Here is a 25231-nt window from a genome sequence, read left to right as displayed (position 1 = left end):
TCGATCGTGCGGTGCTAAAGTTACTTGATCTCACTAAAAATGTTCACGGAACTTTTAGGTCTAAGTTGGACGGTTAACTTGCTATTAGCATGCTTGGGTGGGTTATTTGCATGCTCCACATGCTTAAATTATACTTATGTTCCTCGGATTGGTAATATCATGATTCATGTGGCTTTGCTACTTTATCCAATGATCTAAGGATCCCCTGTTCATTTGCAAGTGTGGAATATCAACTATTTATATGTAGTTGTGCAAAGTGTGTGTGTTTCCAGATTCATGGACCTAATTACTTGGATGGCTTTTACTCAGGGATCTTGCTCGCCCTCGCGGCGGTCTCTCTCTTGCCGACTATTAATTGATAAGAACGAGATATATTCTTGATTTCTTGGCCCCTTCCCGAGATGCAAAGGCTGATGATTTTGTAGCTTAGTGTTGATGTCTTTTCTTTCTTTACATACGTGCCCATGTACTATCTCACCGGCATGATTATCCTATAGTGCCACGAGTTGAGTGAGCATAAGGTGATGACATGTTGGTGTAAGATATAGTGCTATAGGTGCTTATGTAGAGTAGAGAAATAGGCATTGATCTGGGCTATATGACCAGATGATGCAAATGTCCATCCCAAGCTTCTAATGATGCTTGAGTTGATTTTTATATACCTATGCTTGCTTTAGCCGATGATGCAAAGGCTGAGGCTCAGATTTGTAATAAGAACAGATACTATGACATAGCTCTTATTTCTCTGTGATGATCAGGCATAGCATCTCTATGCAGACTGAGAGAATCACCTCTCACAATTTAACTGATGATTTATAGTTTGAGGTTTGCCTATTTTATTACTTGCAAAATCTTTCCATGTGCCATATGCTTAGGTTTAATCCGCTCCGTGATACCTCCCGGGAGTGTGCACGGAAGAAATATCCATTTAGCAAGATTGGTGCTTGTTGGTAGATTATGTAGAGTGATGTATTAGGCGAAGATCATAACCATGATCAGATGATGTTAAAATTTCCCAAACAAACCCTTATGGATGCTTGTAAGAATTTACAAGTGCAAATATGACATGGGATAGATCCCGGTGATCTATACCGTTGATGAATTCATATGTTGTAGTTGGATTTGGCTGTATAGCAACCTGCTGTCGTAGAGAGAGGCTTGGTCTTACGGATTCCGAGCTTTCCTGCGTCTTGTGGCATGCACCGCACCTCCTCGTTGCTTCTACTTCCTCCTAAAATCTAGTTCGTTGATTTTAGTGGTTTATCTAGTGTGTTGTTCTAGTGGATCATGAGGTGTTCTTGCTTGGTATGTGATAGAAATGACTACTCCCATGAGCTAGCTGTCGCTGGCTGGCTGTGTTGGTGTGTTGGAAGATTTGATACTTGTTGCTTATATACTGCTGGGCAGTACATGTGGGCTTGACGAGCACATGGCTGCATGTGGTGACTCGTGCTGCTTGGTAGGTAACTTACTCTCCATGTGCAAGTGAACAAGTTGTATTTCTTCTCCTCCTTGTGCAAGCTACGGTTGGTGCTTGTAGATATCCAGTGTTGGCCTTTCTTTTGTGGCTGCCAAGTAGATTAACACTGCTACCTAATATTGTTTAGCTGAACTTTAAATTTATGGCTTTCTTGTTAATTACTTGCTGGCTGGAATGACTAATTAAGCTGGTGCTTAATTAGGAAAGTGTTGGCTTATATAAGGTTAAGTGATGCTTTAGGGTCCTGTTGGTAATCAATACCAGCAGAGAACCATTTTAATTCTAATGTAGCCTTTCTAATTAGGAACTTGACTAAGTTGGAGGGATTTATTAGTTGCCTTTGTTGCCTGCAATATAAATATATCAGTGTTGCCTATTGTCCCTTCTCTAAAGCAAAATGGATCACTCAATGTTGCTTTGTCCCTGTTGCCTACTTGTCCAAGATGATCCAAGATAATCCATAATCCTTTGTTGCCTTGAATTGATATTAATCCCTCTGGCCATATTTTGGATATTAGGACAAGTTCCTAATATCCATGAGTTGAGTTCCAAAACTAAGATGCCTCATCTAAGATGATGGCAAACATTTTAATAATAACACAATTCTTTTCTTGGCTTTGTTGTTTTTCTTATTGCAGGAAAGAAGACGTTGGAGAATTGGAGAAGAGCAAGATTAGTTTAGGTTTTCTTTTTATTATCTTATTTTGTAATCTTTTATTTGTTTTTGTAACTTGAAATAATAATTTCGTAATGGTTGTACAGTTCCAATAGATGGATGCTATGTTTAATGTTTAGTTCTTGATTGCACATTCTTATTATAATTATACTTATTTGATTTATAATTTCTAAAATGCTTAATAACTGTGTTGTATTATTAAATATTGTAAACATATAACTTTTTCTTTTGAGATTCAAATTCCGATTCAAATCCCTATTTGAATTTCTGTCATTCCTATTTGAATTGAATTTCAAATTGTTTCCCCAAATTGCAAAAGTTAAACAAAGGTCATGTCGAAATTCACGCACTCACGTCGATGACCTAATTCAATTCCACCGACGTAAGAGAAACTCCGATCTCTTTGTATTGTAAGTGAATGCGCTAAATTTTTTCGGATTTTCTATGCATGAATGCAATGCACACATCTGTTTCCTCTATTTTTGTAACCCCAAATACTGGGATATTACATATATTTAATAATTCAAACCCATAAGTGATAATCAACCACTTATCATTAGAATCAAAACCAAACCCTGATAAGAGTAATAATTACTCTCGGTATTTCAAAGGATTAAGAGACCATAATACTAATGTGAGATTTAATATGGGTTATCATCAAACCTACACAACCCTAATAAAATGTTGCTCACATGAACTAATATACAAGTGATTAAACTCTCAAATGGAAACTAAGACATAATAACAATCCCTCAAATACTTTGAGTTGGAAGTATCACTCTCATAATTCTAAACAGAATTGATTGCATAGCAAAAGGAGAATTAAAGGAAACATATAAAATTCATGATTATGAGTTATTTTGAATAAGTCACTAATATGCAATATAATCTTATCTAAAATAATTATTCCAATAGAATACTGGTATGAAAGACAGGAAACTAAATCCTGATTGAAATTTGCATAATTGAAAGATCTCGCAAAAGTAAACCAAACCCAAATATGAATTTCAATGGATAAATATAAAACAGGAAAATAAAAACGAGAAAAGTAAAATAGGGAAAAACCTATCCGGACCTCGCCAGGCCGCGACAACCCGAGCTTCAGCCTTGACGCAGCCCAACGAAGCCCAATGCACAGCCCAGCCCAGCACCAGAATCAACCCGACCCAAATAACGTTTCGCTGTAAAAAATAAAGAGAAGAAGCGAAGCCGTTCCTTCTTCTTCCCTGAGATCGACACGGCGGAGGAGCTCCCTGGCCACGTCCTCGACGACGATAAGGACGAGCCCCGGACTCCAATTCCATTCCAAAGATCTGCGTGAATCGCAACGAGTCCGTTGACATAGTTTGCGCCACGATTCGTGCCCATTGCACACCTCTACCTCACCGTGGCATCTGCGCCGTCTCCGGCGATGTGACGTCGAATTCGACCATGCCAGGAGCTATAAAGCTGCTCAGAGCTTCGCCCAAGAACCCTAGTTCGTCTCCGCCAAACCTCGCCCTCTCATTCACTCCCTATCCCTGGCAATAGCCCGCCAGTTACCGCCGGCGTCGGAGAAGAAGCGGACGAGGGGAGGCGCCCCAGCATCCGAGAGGCGGTCGAGGAGGTGCGCCTCGACGTGTAGACCCGTTGGGAGAAGGCACGCATCCGGGGAAGCTAGGGAGAGGCCCAATTTCACTAGCCCCTTCCACAGCACCTCGCCGGAAATCATGTCCGTGAGGGCAGCTCCGACCATCCCGGGCTTCGTCGAGCAGCTCATCGGCTTCAGGTGATCCTTACGCATCTTTAGAGCCCGAATCCATGCTCAATCATCAACTGTGGCGTTATTTCGAGTACTCACCGGAGTTGCACCGCCGCGGTCTTGTTCTCCGGCGAGGCTCCGGTGACCGTCTGGGAAAACCAACACCACCGCTGTACTCAGCGTGTCGAGGGGGCCCGTGAGAGCCTAGCCGCGCGTCCTGGGGCGCCGAAGTTGGCGGCGCCACCGCGTCGTTGTCTCACCGGCGTTTAACCGTCGGCGAGGTCAAACGCCCGGTCAAATCTGACCAACATTCGTCCGCGTGGCAGCTGACGTGGACTAGGGTCCACCAGTCAGTGATACGGGTAGAAACCCAAACGGTACACTTAGTCTTTTCTGTTTAAATATAAATCCAGTAAATTACTGCATCTTCAAATAAATTTAGAAAATCCAAATTAAGTCAGAAAAATATAAATGAGATATGAAAATTCTTAGAAAAGATAACTCTATCCAATAAAAATATAAAATGAAATTTTTATTTTTAATAAAAATTTCATTATTTAATACTTGTTCATTAAGCCTTTAATTCTAATTCCAAATTCAAATAAAATTCAATAATTAGTAAAAATCTCATAAAATAAATAAAAACCAGTAAGTAAATAAGGAAAACATTACAATTAATTTTCCTTTTCTATTAATTTATTTAAATCCTTATTAGAAGGATTTAAACCCTAATTAATTATTATCTTAATTAATAATTATTTAAAAATTATTAAAAATGCCAAACTCAATATTATTCTTATTTCAAAATTATTAATAACTTCAACTTTATCAATGAAGTTATTAATCCAATAATTATAGGGTAATTAGCAAACCCTAATTCCATATAGAGTAATATTACAACCCTACCATTTCATGTGAACCCTAAAAACCCTAATTCCATTAGGAACCCCGACTCCATTAATTAATCAGTTTGAAGCTTAATTTGTTTCTAACCTAAACCCTAGGTTAGAACCTGTGATCATGGTACCTTCTTTCAAAGCATAGAACCACGGTCGCAACTAAATACTTGTCTTGGCCACATAAAATGTAGAAGACCTATCCCTCATATATGGGTATCCCATGTATTCATCTTCATCAGACCTAGATAATTAAGTAGGGTCAACCAAGTGTAAACCCTAGATCCTATTACCAAAGCCATCCTCCATATTTATCCCTATTTAGCATCACACCATGGTGATGAACCCGAATAGTAACCATACCTACTATTTTATATTACATAACCCTATTCCACTAAACCCTACTAATGTTGGATACTTATCAACCATCCTATTTAGGAGCCAATTACTCCTTACTTAATAAAACCAACAGTAAAACCTAGACAACCTCAACCCTAATTGCAATACTTCTTATTACTTAAGAAGTATGTTCTTCAAAAGTTATTCTTTTGAAGAAAATGAGGAATCATCATCAATCCTGCCTAATAGGACCTATAGCCAATAACCATCTATCACCAACAAGGAATACCAATCATGATAGCAACCACGGATAATTAATTGCTTAAGTTGCTTATGCTTAAGTAAGACCAATCAAGCCTAGTTGCTAATAAATCCAACTTTGTTGTGATCCATCTTATACTTACTTCGAAACTACTTGGAACCGGAATCAATTATAGCATCCCATAAACCCAATTGTCATACTTGTTCTTTATTAAAGAACATGTTCTTCAAAAGTTATTCTTTTGAAGAATATAACAAGTAATCATTAACCATGCCATATAGTATTAAAATTGACAATTGCTCTTTACTTATTATACAACTATTATTCTTTGGTATATATGATTGTCACTATGCATTTTACCACCTGCTTATGATTGTAAAACAACACAACCCTGAATAAGAACCTTGTTTGTGAATCACTCTAAAAGTGCAACACACCCTGAACTAATCATTACAACTCACTAATCCTAAATCATCGGGGTTAGGTCACGTTTAGAGCGATTGCATCTCATTCTTATGCATTATTGCATCCTTTCCAATCTTTTAAACATCGTCCTTACCGGACGATGATGCTATTTCAGAATTTGGAGTTATTGCGTATCGAAGACCTTGCTCGCATAATCTTGCAGTCAAGAAAGGCAAGTTCATCACTTGCTCATGTCATTTGAGTATTTTTATCAAATTACTTGCAAAGTATTATGGTTATCACTATTGCACAAAAATCAAAACCACTACTTTCATAACTATGAATATGACTATGTGGTGGGCAATGGAACCATGGATTGTGTTGATATGGTGGAGGTTCCATTGCAAGGGTTTATATCCATCTAGGATTAAACAACAAATGTCGCCAGTGATTCTTGTGCCGTAATACCCGTGTTAACCATAAGATCCGGAGTGGGACGGAGTAGTCAAAAGTGTTTCCACCTCTCGTTCATCAACGGATGCGCTTACCGTAGCGGTTGTGTCTTGCGGAGTAACTTGAGGGTGGGGAGCCCCTTCTAATTCCCCACGGTATAGCTGTTGCTTACCGTAGCGGTTCTTGCTTGCGGAACAACTTGAGGGTGGGGATCCCCTTCTAATTCCCCACGGTAATGTGGTCTATGATGGGTTGCGGCTACCGGCGAAGGAGTTTGGTTAACGAGTCCCAAACCGTTGTCGTGGTCGGGGTCCACCCTGAAATTACGGGAATAATGGGACCGACGAGGACCCGGGGTCGGGGTATGCAACAAAGGGTGGGTGTTCGAGGTAGCGGAGGAACATGATTGGCTAGACCTTATACCGGGCCTCACACCATAGGAAGTGTGGACAAGCACTGCAGCTTGGTTGGCACCAAGGTTAAGATCTCTTATGGGTAAAGCAACACACCTCTCAGAGTGTAAAGAACCGTGACCTGTCACTCCCTGTTCCGGGATATGGAACTGCGAACGCTGCCGGAAAGGAGCTCCATGAAGTTCTAGTAAACCGGTGAAGGCTGACGGACATAGTTCTTCTGAATAAAAGCAATCTTTTGAATAAATGATTATGAAAACCTGCATTGGTATTAGACTTTCTGGTCTAATGCTGTAGCTAGTGCATTAAACACCTCTTTCCTATAATGAACTTGTTGAGTACGCTCGTACTCATCCCACTCTTAAATCCCCGCTTAGATATGGAGGCATCGAAGGAGTATCTACGAGTGCAACTCGAAGATCGAGGAGTCAACAACTACTTCAAGAAACAGGACCTATCAGAGGAGTCAGATACCACATCCAACAAGGAGAAACCTAGATTAGCAATAGAAAGGAACTAGCTTCCTAAACTTAGCTCCTATTTAGCTAGAATCTACTCATAGCCTCTGTAGCTAGTTAAATACTCTACAAATAGAGTTCGTGTTAGGATTAGACTACGAGTCGTTCTCCTGGAGTTTATTTGCAGTTTTACCTCATTGTAAAGTAGGAGGCTGTGCTGATCTTTTGTAAAGAGTACGTAGTTGTAATTCTATAGACATGCCTTGGACCCGCATATGTTTCTGTTGTACCACTGCGAGCGATATAATACGAGTGAAACGGTGTTTCATCGGTGTTATATCGGACTTGCATACTACACCATGCGGTGGTATGCCGGGTCACCACGGTTGGTATCAGAGCAAATGCTTTGACCTTAGGATTAAAACCTTTAAAGGAGACCTATAGGATTGGTAGTGTCTATAGGAAGTTGTCTTAGTTAGACCAAATATTTTTATGACTTGAGATGGATATTCACTTGAGAATAATCCTGACACACTTGAGTCAACATTTCTTATCTAGCTTACCAAGATAAAATAAAGTTAGTTAGTTAATCCCAAGTAGGTAGTATACCATTAAGTCCTTAGAACAATAGATGAGTAGACCACGAGTTGGTATACAATACATGGTAGTCCAAAGAGAGGATACAACCATAAGGAAGCTATCCTATTGGAAGAGGTGTACCAACACATGTTATAGTTAAATAAGAATTACTTAGACCTGCACTAGAAGTAATAACAAGTGATGTAGATAATTAAGATACCCTAATAGAAGATGTAGACCAATATAAGTAATAAGTGAGTAAACTTATCTAGACATGTGAAACAACTGATAGTAAGTGATAACTATGAGTCATATGAGGTAGTAGAGACCATGATGAGTCAATCATGGGAGATAAGGAAGAGAGATAAGAAGAATATATGTCAACTTACATGGTAGAGTTGTTAATCATATATGATTCAATTGAGAATCATTATGTGATGGAATAGAACATTATAAGAATTTTGGAGGAGTACAATAAGAAGCCAAGTGCTAAACAATAGTGCAAGAATTATGTTCCAAAAACCATGGGAACTGTGTCAAGAACATTAGGTCCATAGCCTTACGATACAATAACTTGGAAGTATAGGAGCTATATTCCAATAGTTATGTGTCTAGAATAGTGATGTTAGAAACAGACATATCATTGAACTAGTCCTCAGCAAAATGGAAGCTCAGTTAGTACTTCCAAAGAAAATTAGGTTAACCGCAACTATCCTAGACCACTTTGTTTCAAGTTTATCTCATTGCAAATGTGCAATTAAGGTAAAGATTGAGACAAATAGTAGAATTCCCTACATTCGTGCTAAGTATCACGATATAAACCTATCTTATGATGGTGTGTATTATATTCACAAAGCTGAATCTTCTTGGATTTTATTGGATTTTCATTGATTGACTAGATCCATACATGAAGTTTGACTTTGATATGCAAATGCATGTTGCAATATCAAGTTCTGACTTGATGCTATAGATCTAGGGGGTAATGGAAAACGTGTGAGGAAGTGACGATTTCTGAAGATTATGAAGACAAGAAGAAGGTTCATCGAGATAAAGGAAACAAAGTTGTGTGAAGCAACCACAATACTCTGAAGGAAGTACCAACCTAAACTCATGCTTTACCTCAACGGAGGAGTACTTTAGTACACAAGAAGCATGAGGGTGAGAAAGCTGGTGATTATGGTGAAGCTCAAGCGGATCCATAGTCAACATAGAAGAGGAATGCATGGGAAATCACTTCGAATACTATAATCATAGTGTTAGTGGTTTTCTTGCAACAATAAACCCTCGAAGAAAGAAAGATGACCTATGAACTCATAGAAGATATAAGAAGACCATAGTTGATATCAGAAGACCACAATTGGTATAGGATCAACACTACGAGATAGAGTAGAAGATGTCTCGTCCAGTTGATCAGAACCTATAATAGAATCCATTTTTTTAGATATCAAATAGCCACAGTTGGTATAATAACCAAAGCTGGTATATTACAAATAGTTCACGATTTAATTATTTGTAACAAAAGTTTGTGAACAAATAAAAATCTTGTCAGCCAAATAGCTAGATCTATAATCATTTAGTCGAAGGATTCACATTGGATGTCCACAATTGAGTGGATACACCAAAAACATTCTTCGCGAGACTTTAGAAGAAGTAAAACCCATAAGTTATAACCAGACCAATATTCCAACCATAAATCCAATAGTTGGAAGAAAAGGAGTTGAAGACCATAAGAAAACCCTAAGGGGTAGAGTAAACATTGAGTTGGATGTACAATAACTCAATATTTTGAGTAAGGTAGAAGAAGAAGGTACGGAGCGAGAGGAAGTTCGATCTTATTTTCATAAGATTGTTGAACATTACTTTCGGAAGGATGTCGGACCGGAAAGCGAGGTTCATACCTCGAGGACGTAAGAAGTGGATTGTAACTTGAGCAAATAAGTAATATCTACTCGGAAGTACTTAAGCTCAAGTAAGTCAAAGATAAAGAAGTTGGACGAAGGAAATATCGAGAGACCAAATATAGCTCAAGGAGGTCAAAGACCGAAGGAAATTGACCATACCGAGAACCATAGACTAATAGAATGATTCCTTTCATGGAACCTAAAGAAACCAAAACAATTATAGGTATCAAATATAAACCATGATTGGATGGACTAAATGAGTCTAATCCATTCCTAGGAAAATAAACCATCACAACCATTTCCATGGTTAGAACCTTATTAAGCACCATTACTGCAGTTTTGGTAGTAAGGGAAAAACAAAGACCTATTTTATCAAATAGGAGATTGTTATCCAATTAGTCCTCAATTAAGACTGTCAGGACAAGAAGAAGTTCCAATCATTGAATATTCAATGAGAAAGGAAACAAGCTTATAATATTGGAGGAAATCATGGAAGTAAAGGAAGTATAGTTGTTTGATGTCAAACGGTAATGGATTCCGGGAAGAATGCTGGACAAGGGATATATTCAATTATATCCGGTGAGATCACCACGGAGTTCGAGAAAAGTCGTAGTACTGCACAAGTCGGATACACACTTCGGAAACGTGAGAGAGATCAAACTTCGAGGACGAAGTTTAGTTTAAGGGGTAGAGGCTGTAATATCCCAGGTATTGGGGTTACAAAAATAGGGGAAACGAGATGTGTGCATCGCATTCATGCATAGAAAATGCGGGAATTTTCGCGCTTTAAAGTAAAACGATCCATGATAGCTGAAGTTTCACTTGACCTTGGTGGAATTGAAGTAGCTCATCAAGTCAAGCGCTATAAACCTCAATGTGACTTTGGTTAAAACATTGTTTTGGGTAGAGATGATTTGATCTAAGGGGTAAGATCAAATGGAACTAATAATCCACACAACAACACTTTACTCAATGATCAATTGCTTGATCTTATAAAAGATCATAATATTGAATTCCCTGCCATAACATATGAACCTACAATTAATTGGAAATCAAGTAACAATAATTGGGAAACCATTCTTCACTTATCTTCTCCATGTCTTAAATTAATCCAAGCTCCTACCATAAAACCTATGATACCCATTCTACCTTAATCTTGGAAACAAGACAAGGATATCTAACAAAGAAATATAATTCTCCTCTATTTCCATATTATTATACATCAAATCCAAAGAGATGAGAGTTCTATGTTACTTATTAGAGGATCAATGATAAACCTTGAACAGAACCTTGGAAATACATCCATGTATTCAAACCATCACCTTTAAGAGAAACCTTAGAGTATTATTCAAGCCTTCCCATATGAGAGAGACCATTTATTCTAAACCTAGCTTTACCTATTAATGAACAAAGGACAACCTTTGAACTAAAGTATTAGGTTGTAAACCATTTCCCTTGAAGTGGTGAGATAACCTAATATCACATGGAATAATACCATATCCATGAATTGATAAAGTAAGGAGGAGATTAACTCAATCAAGACAGACCAAGTGGAGTCTTAGACTTAATACCTATTGAGATATTGTGAGTACACCATAAACCCTAGAATAAACAATTCCTGTATGAGAAAACTCAAGCTATAGAGTTACACTCAAGATAATTGAGGCAACACTTGAAATAAGGGAGATATTATGTTTAGTTAATCAAGACAACACTTGATCATGGAAGTGAAACCCTTCCATTAGAAATACTTTAGGAAGCCCAACCTTGAACATTATAAATTGAATGATGATCATAAAACCTAAGAACTTGAGGAAATGATATCAAGAACAAGTTGATCATGTCTAACCATGATCATGCTCTTGAGATATGTGAGGATAAGATAAACCCTAATAAGATAAGTAGATGTCATTCACCACATGAAATCATGGGGAAATCATTAGTAAGCAACCCTAGACTTATATCACAATCTTCACTCAAGAACCACAAGAAAACCTTTAGAGTTAAATTCTATACTTTATGTAGTGAGAAACCATACATTCATGTGACCAAAGTTAACTATAAAAAGAACTTAAATCAATGTAGTTACTTTAATGATAAGTTGGGAATAATAAAAGAAGGTAATTGGTAGAAGATAAAACCAATTCCCAAATCTTTAGTAATTAGGGTAGCACATGAAATATTAAGCAAGTAAACACCTTATCATGGTTAGGGGAGAATAAACCCTAGCACATGTAATATGATGTCATCCCATCTCACCACCTAGAATTAAACCTCAACCCTAGTTTATGTAACACTATAGTGATCCTAAAACAAACCAGGCCATAGCTGAGATTCAAACCAAGCTGCCATTAGATGAATCTCAATAGAACCTTAGAAATTGCTCACAAACTATATCTTTGGTTTCAATTATAAACCAAAGATTAACCTTGTGCTATATTTAATAATTCAAACCCATAAGTGATAATCAACCACTTATCATTAGAATCAAAACCAAACCACGATAAGAGTAATAATTACTCTCGGTATTTCAAAGGATTAAGAGACCATAATACTAATGTGAGATTTAATATGGGTTATCATCAAACCTACACAACCCTAATAAAATGTTGCTCACATGAACTAATATACAAGTGATTAAACTCTCAAATGGAAACTAAGACATAATAACAATCCCTCAAATACTTTGAGTTGGAAGTATCACTCTCATAATTCTAAACAGAATTGATTGCATAGCAAAAGGAGAATTAAAGGAAACATATAAAATTCATGATTATGAGTTATTTTGAATAAGTCACTAATATGCAATATAATCTTATCTAAAATAATTATTCCAATAGAATACTGGTATGAAAGACAGGAAACTAAATCCTGATTGAAATTTGCATAATTGAAAGATCTGCAAAAGTAAACCAAACCCAAATATGAATTTCAATGGATAAATATAAAACAGGAAAATAAAAACGAGAAAAGTAAAATAGGGAAAAACCTATCCGGACCCTGCCGAGGCGCGGCAACCCGGCTTCAGCCTTGACGCAGCCCAACGAAGCCCAATGCACAGCCCGGCCCAGCACCGAATCAACCCGACCCAAATAACGTTTATTTGTAAAAAATAAAGAGAAGAAGCGAAGCCGTTCCTTCTTCTTCCACGAGATCGACACGGCGGAGGAGCTCCCTGGCCACGTCCTCGACGACGATAAGGACGAGCCCCGGACTCCAATTCCATTCCAAAGATCTGCGTGAATCGCAACGAGTCCGTTGACATAGTTTGCGCCACGATTCGTGCCCATTGCACACCTCTACCTCACCGTGGCATCTGCGCCGTCTCCGGCGATGTGACGTCGAATTCGACCATGCCGGGAGCTATAAAGCTGCTCAGAGCTTCGCCCAAGAACCCTAGTTCGTCTCCGCCAAACCTCGCCCTCTCATTCACTCCCTATCCCTGGCAATAGCCCGCCAGTTACCGCCGGCGTCGGAGAAGAAGCGGACGAGGGGAGGCGCCCCAGCATCCGAGAGGCGGTCGAGGAGGTGCGCCTCGACGTGTAGACCCGTTGGGAGAAGGCACGCATCCGGGGAAGCTAGGGAGAGGCCCAATTTCACTAGCCCCTTCCGCAGCACCTCGCCGGAAATCATGTCCGTGAGGGCAGCTCCGACCATCCCGGGCTTCGTCGAGCGGCTCATCGGCTTCGGGTGATCCTTACGCATCTTTAGAGCCCGAATCCATGCTCAATCATCAAGCGTAGGCGTTATTTCGAGTACTCACCGGAGTTGCACCGCCGCGGTCTTGTTCTCCGGCGAGGCTCCGGTGACCGTCCGGGAAAACCAACACCACCGCTGTACTCGGCGTGTCGAGGAGTCCGATGAGAGCCTAGCCGCGCGTCCTGGGCGCGCGAAGTTGGCGGCGCCACCGCGTGCTTGTCTCACCGGCGTTTAACCGTCGGCAGGTCAAACGCCCGGTCAAATCCGACCAACATTCGTCCGCGTGGCAGGCTGACGTGGACTAGGGTCCACCGGTCGGTGATACGGGTAGAAACCCAAACGGTACACTTAGTCTTTTCGTTTAAATATAAATCCAGTAAATTACTGCATCTTCAAATAAATTTAGAAAATCCAAATTAAGTCAGAAAAATATAAATGAGATATGAAAATTCTTAGAAAAGATAACTCTATCCAATAAAAATATAAAATGAAATTTTTATTTTTAATAAAAATTTCATTATTTAATACTTGTTCATTAAGCCTTTAATTCTAATTCCAAATTCAAATAAAATTCAATAATTAGTAAAAATCTCATAAAATAAATAAAAACCAGTAAGTAAATAAGGAAAACATTACAATTAATTTTCCTTTTCTATTAATTTATTTAAATCCTTATTAGAAGGATTTAAACCCTAATTAATTATTATCTTAATTAATAATTATTTAAAAATTATTAAAAATGCCAAACTCAATATTATTCTTATTTCAAAATTATTAATAACTTCAACTTTATCAATGAAGTTATTAATCCAATAATTATAGGGTAATTAGCAAACCCTAATTCCATATAGAGTAATATTACAACCCTACCATTTCATGTGAACCCTAAAAACCCTAATTCCATTAGGAACCCCGACTCCATTAATTAATCGGTTTGAAGCTTAATTTGTTTCTAACCTAAACCCTAGGTTAGAACCTGTGATCATGGTACCTTCTTTCAAAGCATAGAACCACGATCGCAACTAAATACTTGTCTTGGCCACATAAAATGTAGAAGACCTATCCCTCATATATGGGTATCCCATGTATTCATCTTCATCAGACCTAGATAATTAAGTAGGGTCAACCAAGTGTAAACCCTAGATCCTATTACCAAAGCCATCCTCCATATTTATCCCTATTTAGCATCACACCATGGTGATGAACCCGAATAGTAACCATACCTACTATTTTATATTACATAACCCTATTCCACTAAACCCTACTAATGTTGGATACTTATCAACCATCCTATTTAGGAGCCAATTACTCCTTACTTAATAAAACCAACAGTAAAACCTAGACAACCTCAACCCTAATTGCAATACTTCTTATTACTTAAGAAGTATGTTCTTCAAAAGTTATTCTTTTGAAGAAAATGAGGAATCATCATCAATCCTGCCTAATAGGACCTATAGCCAATAACCATCTATCACCAACAAGGAATACCAATCATGATAGCAACCACGGATAATTAATTGCTTAAGTTGCTTATGCTTAAGTAAGACCAATCAAGCCTAGTTGCTAATAAATCCAACTTTGTTGTGATCCATCTTATACTTACTTCGAAACTACTTGGAACCAGAATCAATTATAGCATCCCATAAACCCAATTGTCATACTTGTTCTTTATTAAAGAACATGTTCTTCAAAAGTTATTCTTTTGAAGAATATAACAAGTAATCATTAACCATGCCATATAGTATTAAAATTGACAATTGCTCTTTACTTATTATACAACTATTATTCTTTGGTATATATGATTGTCACTATGCATTTTACCACACGCTTATGATTGTAAAACAACACAACCCCGAATAAGAACCTTGTTTGTGAATCACTCTAAAAGTGCAACACACCCTGAACTAATCATTACAACTCACTAATCCTAAATCATCGGGGTTAGGTCACGTTTAGAGCGATTGCATCTCATTCTTATGCATTATTGCATCCTTTCCAATCTTTTAAACATCGTCCTTACCGGACGATGATGCTATTTCAGAATTTGGAGTTATTGCGTATCGAAGACCTTGCACGCATAATCTTGCAGTCAAGAAAGGCAAGTTCATCACTTGCTCATGTCATTTGAGTATTTTTATCAAATTACTTGCAAAGTATTATGGTTATCACTATTGCACAAAAATCAAAACCACTACTTTCATAACTATGAATATGACTATGTGGTGGGCAATGGAACCATGGATTGTGTTGATATGGTGGAGGTTCCATTGCAAGGGTTTATATCCATCTAGGATTAAACAACAAATGTCGCCGATGATTCTTGTGCCGTAATACCCGTGTTAACCATAAGATCCGGAGTGGGACGGAGTAGTCAAAAGTGTTTCCACCTCTCGTTCATCAACGGATGCGCTTACCGTAGCAGTTGTGTCTTGCGGAGTAACTTGAGGGTGGGGAGCCCCTTCTAATTCCCCACGGTATAGCTGTTGCTTACCGTAGCGTTGTTGCTTGCGGAACAACTTGAGGGTGGGGATCCCTTCTAATTCCCCACGGTAATGTGGTCTATGATGGGTTGCGGCTACCGGCGAAGGAGTTTGGTTAACGAGTCCCAAACTGTTGTCGTGGTCGGGGTCCACCCCGAAATTACGGGAATAATGGGACCGACGAGGACCCGTGGTCGGGGTATGCAACAAAGGGTGGGTGTTCGAGGTAGCGGAGGAACATGATTGGCTAGACCTTATACCGGGCCTCACACCATAGGAAGTGTGGACAAGCTCGCAGCTTGGTTGGCACCAAGGTTAAGATCTCTTATGGGTAAAGCAACACACCTCTCGCGAGTGTAAAGAACCGTGACTGTCACTCCTCGTTCCGGGATATGGAACTGCGACACGCTGCCGGAAAGGAGCTCCATGAAGTTCTAGTAAACCGGTGAAGGCTGACGGACATAGTTCTTCTGAATAAAAGCAATCTTTTGAATAAATGATTATGAAAACCTGCATTGGTATTAGACTTTCTGGTCTAATGCTGTAGCTAGTGCATTAAACACCTCTTTCCTATAATGAACTTGTTGAGTACGCTCGTACTCATCCCACTCTTAAATCCCCTGCTTAGATATGGAGGCATCGAAGGAGTAACTACAGTGCAACTCGAAGATCGAGGAGGCAACAACTACTTCAAGAAACAGGACCTATCAGAGGAGTCAGATACCACATCCAACAAGGAGAAACCTAGATTAGCAATAGAAAGGAACTAGCTTCCTAAACTTAGCTCCTATTTAGCTAGAATCTACTCATAGCCTCTGTAGCTAGTTAAATACTCTACAAATAGAGTTCGTGTTAGGATTAGACTACGAGTCGTTCTCCTGGAGTTTATTTGCAGTTTTACCTCATTGTAAAGTAGGAGGTCTGTGCTTGATCTTTTGTAAAGAGTACTGTGTTGTAATTCTATAGACATGCCTTGGACCCGCATATGTTTCTGTTGTACCACTCTGAGCGATATAATACGAGTGAAACGGTGTTTCATCGGTGTTATATCAGACTTGCATACTACACCATGCAGTGGTATGCCGGGTCACCACAGTAACTTAGATGTAGTATTATGCATGAGTGTATTAATTAGCTTGTAGATTCATTCTATCTTGAAAAATGCGATGTTATGGTAACATAGCTAGTTACCACAACCATCTATTTCTTTATTTAATATAATACCATGTCATCAATTTACCTAGTTGGGAATCATGTATATGTTACTACTTTAGTTACTCCCACTATGATTAATCTAAATGGTGGCGCACGGACGCAAGGGGACCAAAGCCCTCGAAAATGAACGTAACCCAACGCAGATTAAACAAAAAAAGAAAAACTTAGCGCCAAAAACAGTCCAAGCAGTCTGGCGCCACTTAGAAAAGCGGGAAAACGAAAACTGAGGCAGCGCGCGAACTTCAAATTTCAGGGGAACTGAACAGCCACCGTGCATAATTAGTAGCGCCCATAATCATCGCCAAATTAACAGCACGCCATCTCCTTGGCAGCCATGAGAGTCCATCTAGACCTCAACGCCCTGCCAGATGATTCAGGCGAAGACGCCAACGACGTGAAATTCGACGTAGCGGTGGCCGGCGCCGGAGAAGCCGGGTCTCAGATTGATCTTAACGTCGAGCTTCGCCTTGCGGTTGGATGTTTTACGGGCGAGCCGAGTCGTCAAGCAGTCTCGCTGCTGCTGCCGCCGGCCGGAGTTAAGGAAGAGCAACCGGCCGTCGAATCGAGGTGAGCAACTTGATGCTGGATTTCACCGATCGATCTCATCTTCTCTCTTGATCTTTACCCAGTTCCACCCCTCGCGCAGGACCTGCCGTGGCGCCCGCAACAAGATCGACGGAATGCCCAAGAAGAAGGCCGCGGCGAGCATCTCCGTGGACCGCATCAGCCAACTCCCCGACGAGCTCCTCCACCAGGTGCTCGCCTCGCTGCCGGTGGACGAGGTCGTGCAGACCTCCGTGCTGGCCCGCCGGTGGCGGCACCTCTGGAAGCGCATGCCCGCCCTGCGCCTCGTCCACCCCAGGCGGTTCGCGAGCGCCGTGGATTACGACAAGTTCGTCAACCACGTCATCGCCCTCCGCGGCGACGCGCCTCTCGTCAACTGCGAGATCGAGTCACATCTGACCAGGGATGATTACGCTGGTGAGCCCGATGAGCCTGATCCAAACCCGTACTTCGATTCCTGGATCCGGTACGCCCTGTCGTGCAAGGTTCAGGTGCTCAAGGTCGTCGGCGACCACGTGGGCGGTGAAACGCAGCTCGCTCTGCCTTTCATCTCCCAGCACCTGGTGAAACTGGATGTTCAGCATTTCTTTGTGGACCCTGACGTTCTGGATTTCTCAAGCTGTCCCGTGTTGGAGGATCTGAATATGCAGGAAGCCGGCTTCTGGGTGCGCAAGATGTCATTTCCGTCGCTCAAGCGTCTGTGCATATCTGAATGCAACTTCCCCGCGGATTACCGTGTCTGTATATCTGCACCTTGTCTTGTTTCACTGCAACTGCTTGATTGTCAAGGCAAGACTCCTTTGCTTGAAGGCATGCCACTGCTAGAAACAGCGTCCATCGATCTCTCCACCGGGTGCGAGGATAAGTGTGGAGGTTGTGCTGACCAGACCTGTGAAGGCTGTCGTGGTTATCCTGTTGGTGGTTATCAGAGTGTGCTTCTCAATAGTCTGTCCAATGCTGTCAATTTGGAATTGAGAGATCAACCTAAAGTGGTATGCTTCCACTTGCGCTGTACCTTCTCTTGCTGTTTAGTACTTGCCATCTGCTATTTAGATAGACATGCATCAACACATCCTTAAACAACTTTTTTTTTTCTTTCATTATCTCATTTTTGTGTTTTCAGTGTCACAGATTGTTGATGTACAGTTTATTTCGTTTCTGATGATTGTGACAAATTGTACGTACAATGTGGATTATACTCTTGCATGTTGGTACACCATACAAGTTAGGAATGCTAAACTGAGTGATTCTTCTCAAAATCTTTAGCCTCTATTGTCAATATATCAACGTTTAAGATGCAGAAAAACGTAGAATGGCATAATGGGTTATGAGTATTTCCCACTGCATGAGCCTCTTTTAGGACACTAACTATTATACTTTGTCCGATCAAGCACCTATAATGTTGATTTCTTGATGTAAGCCTTCAACTATTTATTTTTGTTGAAATGAACCCTTGGATCATTATATTTAATTATATGGAGGCTTGATTAGAAAAAATGAATAATCTACAGGCTTAAGGTGTAGTTATGTGTTTTCCCTTTTACAAGTGAATTAAAATATCTACCAAAAGTTTCTACCAACCTCAATTATTTCATTTCATATGCTGGAAAACTTGAGTTTCTGATTACTTATACTTCTGCAATCTGTCCAGTATATCTACAAAAGGGATCTGGAGTCTTACCCCACATTTGGCAGATTAAAGACTCTTTTGCTCGACATGTGGTGTAGGGCTATTGATCTACATGCACTAGTTCGCATTCTTCAGCACTCGCCAGCTCTTGAAAAGCTCACTCTTCAGCTTCGTAGTGATGAGGTAGATTTTCTGGATTTATGCGACCACTGTACTACTGATGAATGAAGCATGTTTATTTTGTTGATCTTACTAAAATGCCTTGCGTCCTTTAGAGGTTCCTATGTGCAGCCCGAGGCGAAAGAAAACATGTTAAAATAGAGGAATCATTTGCATGTGTGCATCTTAAGGAAGTCAGCATTGAATGTGAAGAGCGACTAAGGGTCAAGGATAAGGTCAATCAAATTGTGAAGATCTTGAATAGAAGTGGCGTACTTTCTGAGCATATCAGTTTCAAGAAGATCCCAAGGCCAAAAGCTTGTAAGTTAATATTGATGTTCTTCATGCCTTATATGTCTCTAATTCTGAAAAAAACATAGAACCATCTTCTAGCAATTATATTCTAATTTCAACTACTCACCAAGTAGAGTATATAATAACCTTTTACAATGGCATCCATATTCAAGATCTGTAATCCTTTAGTATGAGCTGATGGAGTTCAGAATGGGTACATGTCTCACCAGGATCAGGGTGGCACTAATAGTCGAAATACATTTCTATGGTGCATTGGTGCCTATAAATCTGATTAACTGCTAACAGAAACTGTAGTTGTTTCCATCTTACAATACAGTTTACTTCTACTGTTTTAATTTCCTGACGTCTACCCTAGTAAGAACCACCAGTTGGTGACTGCTTCAATTTTTTGTTTGAGCCTGTGACCAGTTTGCCTATTGCGGTTTGACGGTGCTGCTATCTCCGATCACCCCTAATGACACTGATTAAACCAACCTACCTGCCACACTTTTGACCAAAGGCTGAGACACTGGTCATATATGTGTTACCCCAGCAGTATATCTACTCTGATAATTATTCTGAAGTTTTGTCTTAACTTCTGGTTAATAGTAAATTAGGTCAAATTACATACATGTTTGTTACTAGTTCTCTGCTTCAAAATCCTTATCCTAGCAACCATAAATTCCTTGGTATATTGTAGTAAAACTGATGTGGTCCTCTTCATGTTTGTGCAGACTGTATCCGGGCTGTGTCACCTTCATTCTTTGATCCCAACTGGTCGGGTGAGGACTAAGGCGCGTGTTCGGTGGTTGTGTGATATTGTTCCAAGCCTTCCGTTATTTTGTTTGTCCAACTCTTTTGTTATGTCGCCATGTGCTGGCTGTCGGTGTAACTCAACAAAAAGAATCCGGTTGGGTATGTCAAGATGTTACTAGTATTTATCTGTTAGCAATGAAAATTGCGGCATGACTTTGCATCTTGAATTTATTTCAAAAGAAATGTTGGGTGAAAAGGTAAGAAGATTGTGTTATTTGATGGATGCCACCACTCTTTAGGCATAGCAGAACTATCAGCGCCAGTTCTGTTAATTTACAACGGGGTGAAGAGGGTGTAAATTTTCTGAGAGCCAGGGATTGAAACACACTAGTCATTGATCATAAGAGATGAGTGCAGTGTTTGGCTCCCGAGGCCTCTGGATAAAAAAAAATGGTATTTAGAAGTTCTAAATTTTGTTAAATAATATGTTCTGGATACCTACAAGTGCTCTCTTCATACCTTCAAAGTTTATTAAATAATAGTATGTTGCATTTTGGGATGCAAGGAAAAACAGAAAATTGTGGTTCCAAAAGGTAAAAAGATCTCGATTTTCCTCCACATGTTTGAAATGATATTTTTTGTGAAAACTTATTCGTACTAGACCTGAATACATGCATATTTTTTCTCAGAATTTTTTTAATCACCTCTTGGATGAAGTCTGTTTTCATTGATGATTAATGCTATATTTCATAGTCACTGACAGCTGAACTGTTCGTGTTCATTTAATTTACAATGGGGTGGAGCACCTTCTCCACCATGCGGCAACACCTCCATGTACTAGGCGCCTCTGGCATTTGGCCTCCATCCGGACAACCGTTGTGGAATAAGCTGAACAGTCCGACACGCGCAGTTCATATTTTCATAATTAAATGACAATCACATGGCTCCGGCCATCATGCTGTTATATGATACACATATATTACATCATATAGCATCGCATACAAACATATTGAAATCTTAAAACTATACCACATCGTATGCACTTACTGCAAAAATAGAGTTAGATGGCTCTAGACGCTCTATTGCAAGTTTTACCCAAGTTGATTAATTTTATTACACAACATCTACATCACTATCATCAAGGGTTGATAAATGATACTACCACCACACATATACTTGATCGAAATAAAGCAACTAAACATAGATCTTCTCTGATGCCACTTTGAAGGGGATTGTGTATGTATTTCCAAAATATATACTATGTAGTCCACGAACACCAAAATCTATACTATGTAATTGCAGCAAAGTAATTTGGTTGGTATCAACTCACCGAGTATAGCGGAAGAGCTCGATGAAGATGGTGATCCGGGAAATCCACATAGATAGAAGATACATCCAAGCCACGAGGATATCTCGTCCTTGCTCCAAGAATCGAACTGACTATTCCTTCGGCGTAGTCCACACGCCAGGCGGTATCTGCAAGGGTTTTGCCATCCAGGGCTAGGCCATCGTGGTGAGAGTGTTTCAACCTTATGACGTATGCGGAGAGGGAGAGAGAGATACGACCAACCAAAGGGCCATGAGAGACTTCGAGAGGAATTTGCACACAAATTGAGGTGGGGACCTCTAATTGTAGGTGGAGAGAGATCACAAACTTGGGGAGGGGGAAGCCGCCCACCCTAGGTCGGTGCGGCCAAGGGATGGGCAGGTAACCCCCAATCATAAGGCCCACCTTTCGAAAGGGTGGCCAAGGGAAGGGGGCTGGCGCTATGGGCCCTTGGGGCCTGGCCAGCTGGTCCAGTTGGGATGCCCTGGTTGGCTCCATGTGGCCATGGTGTCCTGGTCGGCCACCTTCCCCTTTATTTCCACCAGAACTTTTCCCTCTCTTCTTCCCATGTCCACCGGACACTCTAGATTCCACCGGATACTCGAGGTTTGGACATTAATGAACCTTCCATGTTGTTATATATAATACCAAAGTTTTCCGAATACATTTTGAAGCTAAAATGTAGAATATTTCAGAATGGAGGGAGTATATTAGTACGTTATCTCATACTACCTCCATTTCAATGAATAAAACATCTCTTTTTTCTTGTTTTTCTTTGACCAAGAATTACTCTAATACACATAAAATTAGCATCATCAGATTTTTTCTATACTAATTACGTATATAATCAAGATTTTATTGCTTAGTTTTTTTGATCAAAGTTCATCTTATGATATGCGTGTGCCTTATTAATTAAAACGGAGATACTCTCTCATTATCCCTGAAAGGCGTGAATTGAGGTGCTAAAATATGATTCATGCGATTCTACGACAAATACTATGAATCAGATGGACTAGTATCTTTTTCGCGCATGCCACAGCAGAAATTTATTGCACAAAAATACGCAGTCGCACAAAAGCATGCATTTCACAAAATCACAACGGATGCTGAAGAACATAAACTCACCAAACCAAAACAGTCCGCCACAAAAAGTTGTTTGATCACGAATTGGCTTCACACGACGAGTTCACTAACCGACCTTTCCACTGTCGCTGACGACTCAGGCCCACAAGGACGTCCCGGATACAGCGCGCCGTGGAATCCCGTTCCGTATCTTCTAGAAAGATCGAACCGCAACGGCCAGAAGGGCCCCACACCAATTCCCCCCTCTCCCTCTCCCTCCCGCCGCTCGCTCTCGCCGTCGCCCGCGAGGTGCTCGGCGCAATGCTGCACGCCGCGCCGCCGCTGGAGGTGGGTGGAGCGGGCGCCGCGCACACCCGCTGCCTCCTCCGCGACCGCGGAGGGCATGGCGCCGTTCCCGCCGGCCCCTTCCCGCTCTACGGCGACGACGCAGCGACGACCAAGTTCCTGCTCGAGCGGGTATTGCGGGGAGCAGCATCGCGCCCTACCTGCCCTCCTCCGCCTCCTCCGCCTCCTCCTCTACGGCAGCAGCGGACGCCGACCCGGCGGAGCGCGAGGACGAGGACCCCGGGCCCCACCGCTGCCTCCTCCGAGACCTCAGAGGGCATGGCGCCGTTCCCGCCGCCCCCTTCCCGCTCTACGGCGACGACGCGGCGACGACTAAGTTCCTGCTGGAGCGGGTATTGCAGGGGAGCAGCATCGCGCCCTACCTGCCCTCCTCCGCCTCCTCCGCTTCCTCCTCTACGGCAGCAGCGGACGCCGACCCGGCGGAGCGCGAGGACGAGGACCCCGAGGACCACCGCTGCCTCCTCCGAGAACTCGGAGGGCATGGCGCCACTCCCGCCGACCCCTTCCCGCGCTACGGCGACGACGCGGCGAAGACTAAGTTCCTGCTGGAGCGGGTATTGCAGGGGAGCAGCATCGCGCCCTACCTGCCCTCCTCCGCCTCCTCCGCGTCCTCCTCCACGGCAGCAGTGGACGCCGACCCGGCGGAGCGCGAGGACGAGGACCCCGGGGAGCCCGCCTCGGGCCTCGTCCCGAGCGCTCGGGTTCGCGGCGACGGCACCACCGACGCCAGCGGCGCGGGCGCAGCGCCGGAAACTGCGATCCAACGCCCCCTCGAATCCGCGGCGTCTGCCCCAGCCAGCTGTCTACCCGCACTTCTAGGACCGGAGGGTCGGATCCTCATCGTCGCAAATCGTCTTCCCGTGACGGTGAAGCGCCTCGGAGACGGTTGGGACTACTCTGACAGTTCGGGTGGTCTCGTCAGCGCTCTACGAGGTATGATCCCTGTCCCTGATCGAGGACTTCCCAAATCTTTGGCTGGCGACATGATGCGATGTATGACAACGGAACGCGTACTTTCCATTAACTAGCTAGACTGCCCAGGTTAATTGCTGGCAACAGTTTTCAGATACGAAGTCAGGAAGTGTTCATGAAATTCTTGCGTGGCTGTGAACTTGCACTGAGTAGGCCACTTGGGCAATAGATTTGCTTTGGTCGATGGCATTTGCTTGTGCTTCGTTCATGAGACCACAGCCAGAGCAACGTACATGCCTTTATGCACTTCATCTATTTCAAGCTGGTACAGATACAGATGAGTGATGACATCCGTAGGCCCTGGACAGTGTAGTAAAACCAATCTAGTTGCGTCTAGTCTGCCATTCTCCATAGGTGTTTTGCCTGTTTGCATTAACAAAAAATCAGAGGCCACCATCTTCAGTCAATTCTAATGCATACCTGGCAATTTGTGTTCAGTTATATTCCTCTCTGAGCCAATTTGTCCTGGAGGTGATGTTCTGAATTATGATGCCACAGGTGTGACCGGGGTGAAAATGAAATGGGTCGGCTGGCCTGGTGTATCCATCCCCGACAAGGAGGAGCAAACAATCGTCATGGATAAACTCACCTCGACCATGGTTGGTTAAATCTGGCACATTATTGTCATTAACATCTTTTTATGTGTAAATTGTCACGTGGTTCTCATCTGACTGTGACAGAGGTGCTTTCCTGTGTTCATGGATCAAGAGCTGGTGGACCAATACTACAGCGGGTACTGTAATAATATTCTGTGGCCACTATTTCATTACATTGGGCTGCCACAGGATTACAGGTTCAGCAAGACAAAAGACTACAAGTCACAGCTCAAAGCTTATGAGAAAGCCAACCAGATGTTCGCGGATGTCGTGTGCCAAATCTATGAGAAAGGAGACATCGTATGGTGCCATGACTATCACTTGATGCTCCTCCCCTCTCTATTGAAGAAGCATGACATCAACATGAAGGTGGGATGGTTCCTTCACACGCCGTTCCCCTCATCTGAAATTTATCGAGCACTACCGAACCGCCTGGACCTGTTGAAGGCAGTGCTGAAGTCTGACTTGGTCGGGTGAGTTCTTCCTCCTCTAAAACTTGTCTTTTCAT

The 25231-nt window shown here is 41.6% G+C and overlaps 1 protein-coding gene across 1 annotated transcript in view; it reads left to right on the top strand.

Annotated features, from left to right (window-relative positions):
- The window catches only part of LOC124708434 (alpha,alpha-trehalose-phosphate synthase [UDP-forming] 1-like), a 76928-nt gene that overhangs the window by 44339 nt on the left and 7358 nt on the right, over nucleotides 1-25231 (top strand). Inside the window, exons 4-6 of the mRNA XM_047240116.1 lie at nucleotides 23648-24088; nucleotides 24626-24726; nucleotides 24808-25196. Of these exons, the coding sequence (XP_047096072.1) occupies nucleotides 23648-24088; nucleotides 24626-24726; nucleotides 24808-25196 (931 nt within the window). The remainder of the gene's footprint in view (nucleotides 1-23647; nucleotides 24089-24625; nucleotides 24727-24807; nucleotides 25197-25231) is intronic.

Source organism: Lolium rigidum, chromosome 4 (assembly GCF_022539505.1).
Source record: "Lolium rigidum isolate FL_2022 chromosome 4, APGP_CSIRO_Lrig_0.1, whole genome shotgun sequence".
Lineage (NCBI taxonomy): Eukaryota > Viridiplantae > Streptophyta > Magnoliopsida > Poales > Poaceae > Lolium > Lolium rigidum.
This window is presented reverse-complemented; position numbering and strand designations above follow the sequence as displayed.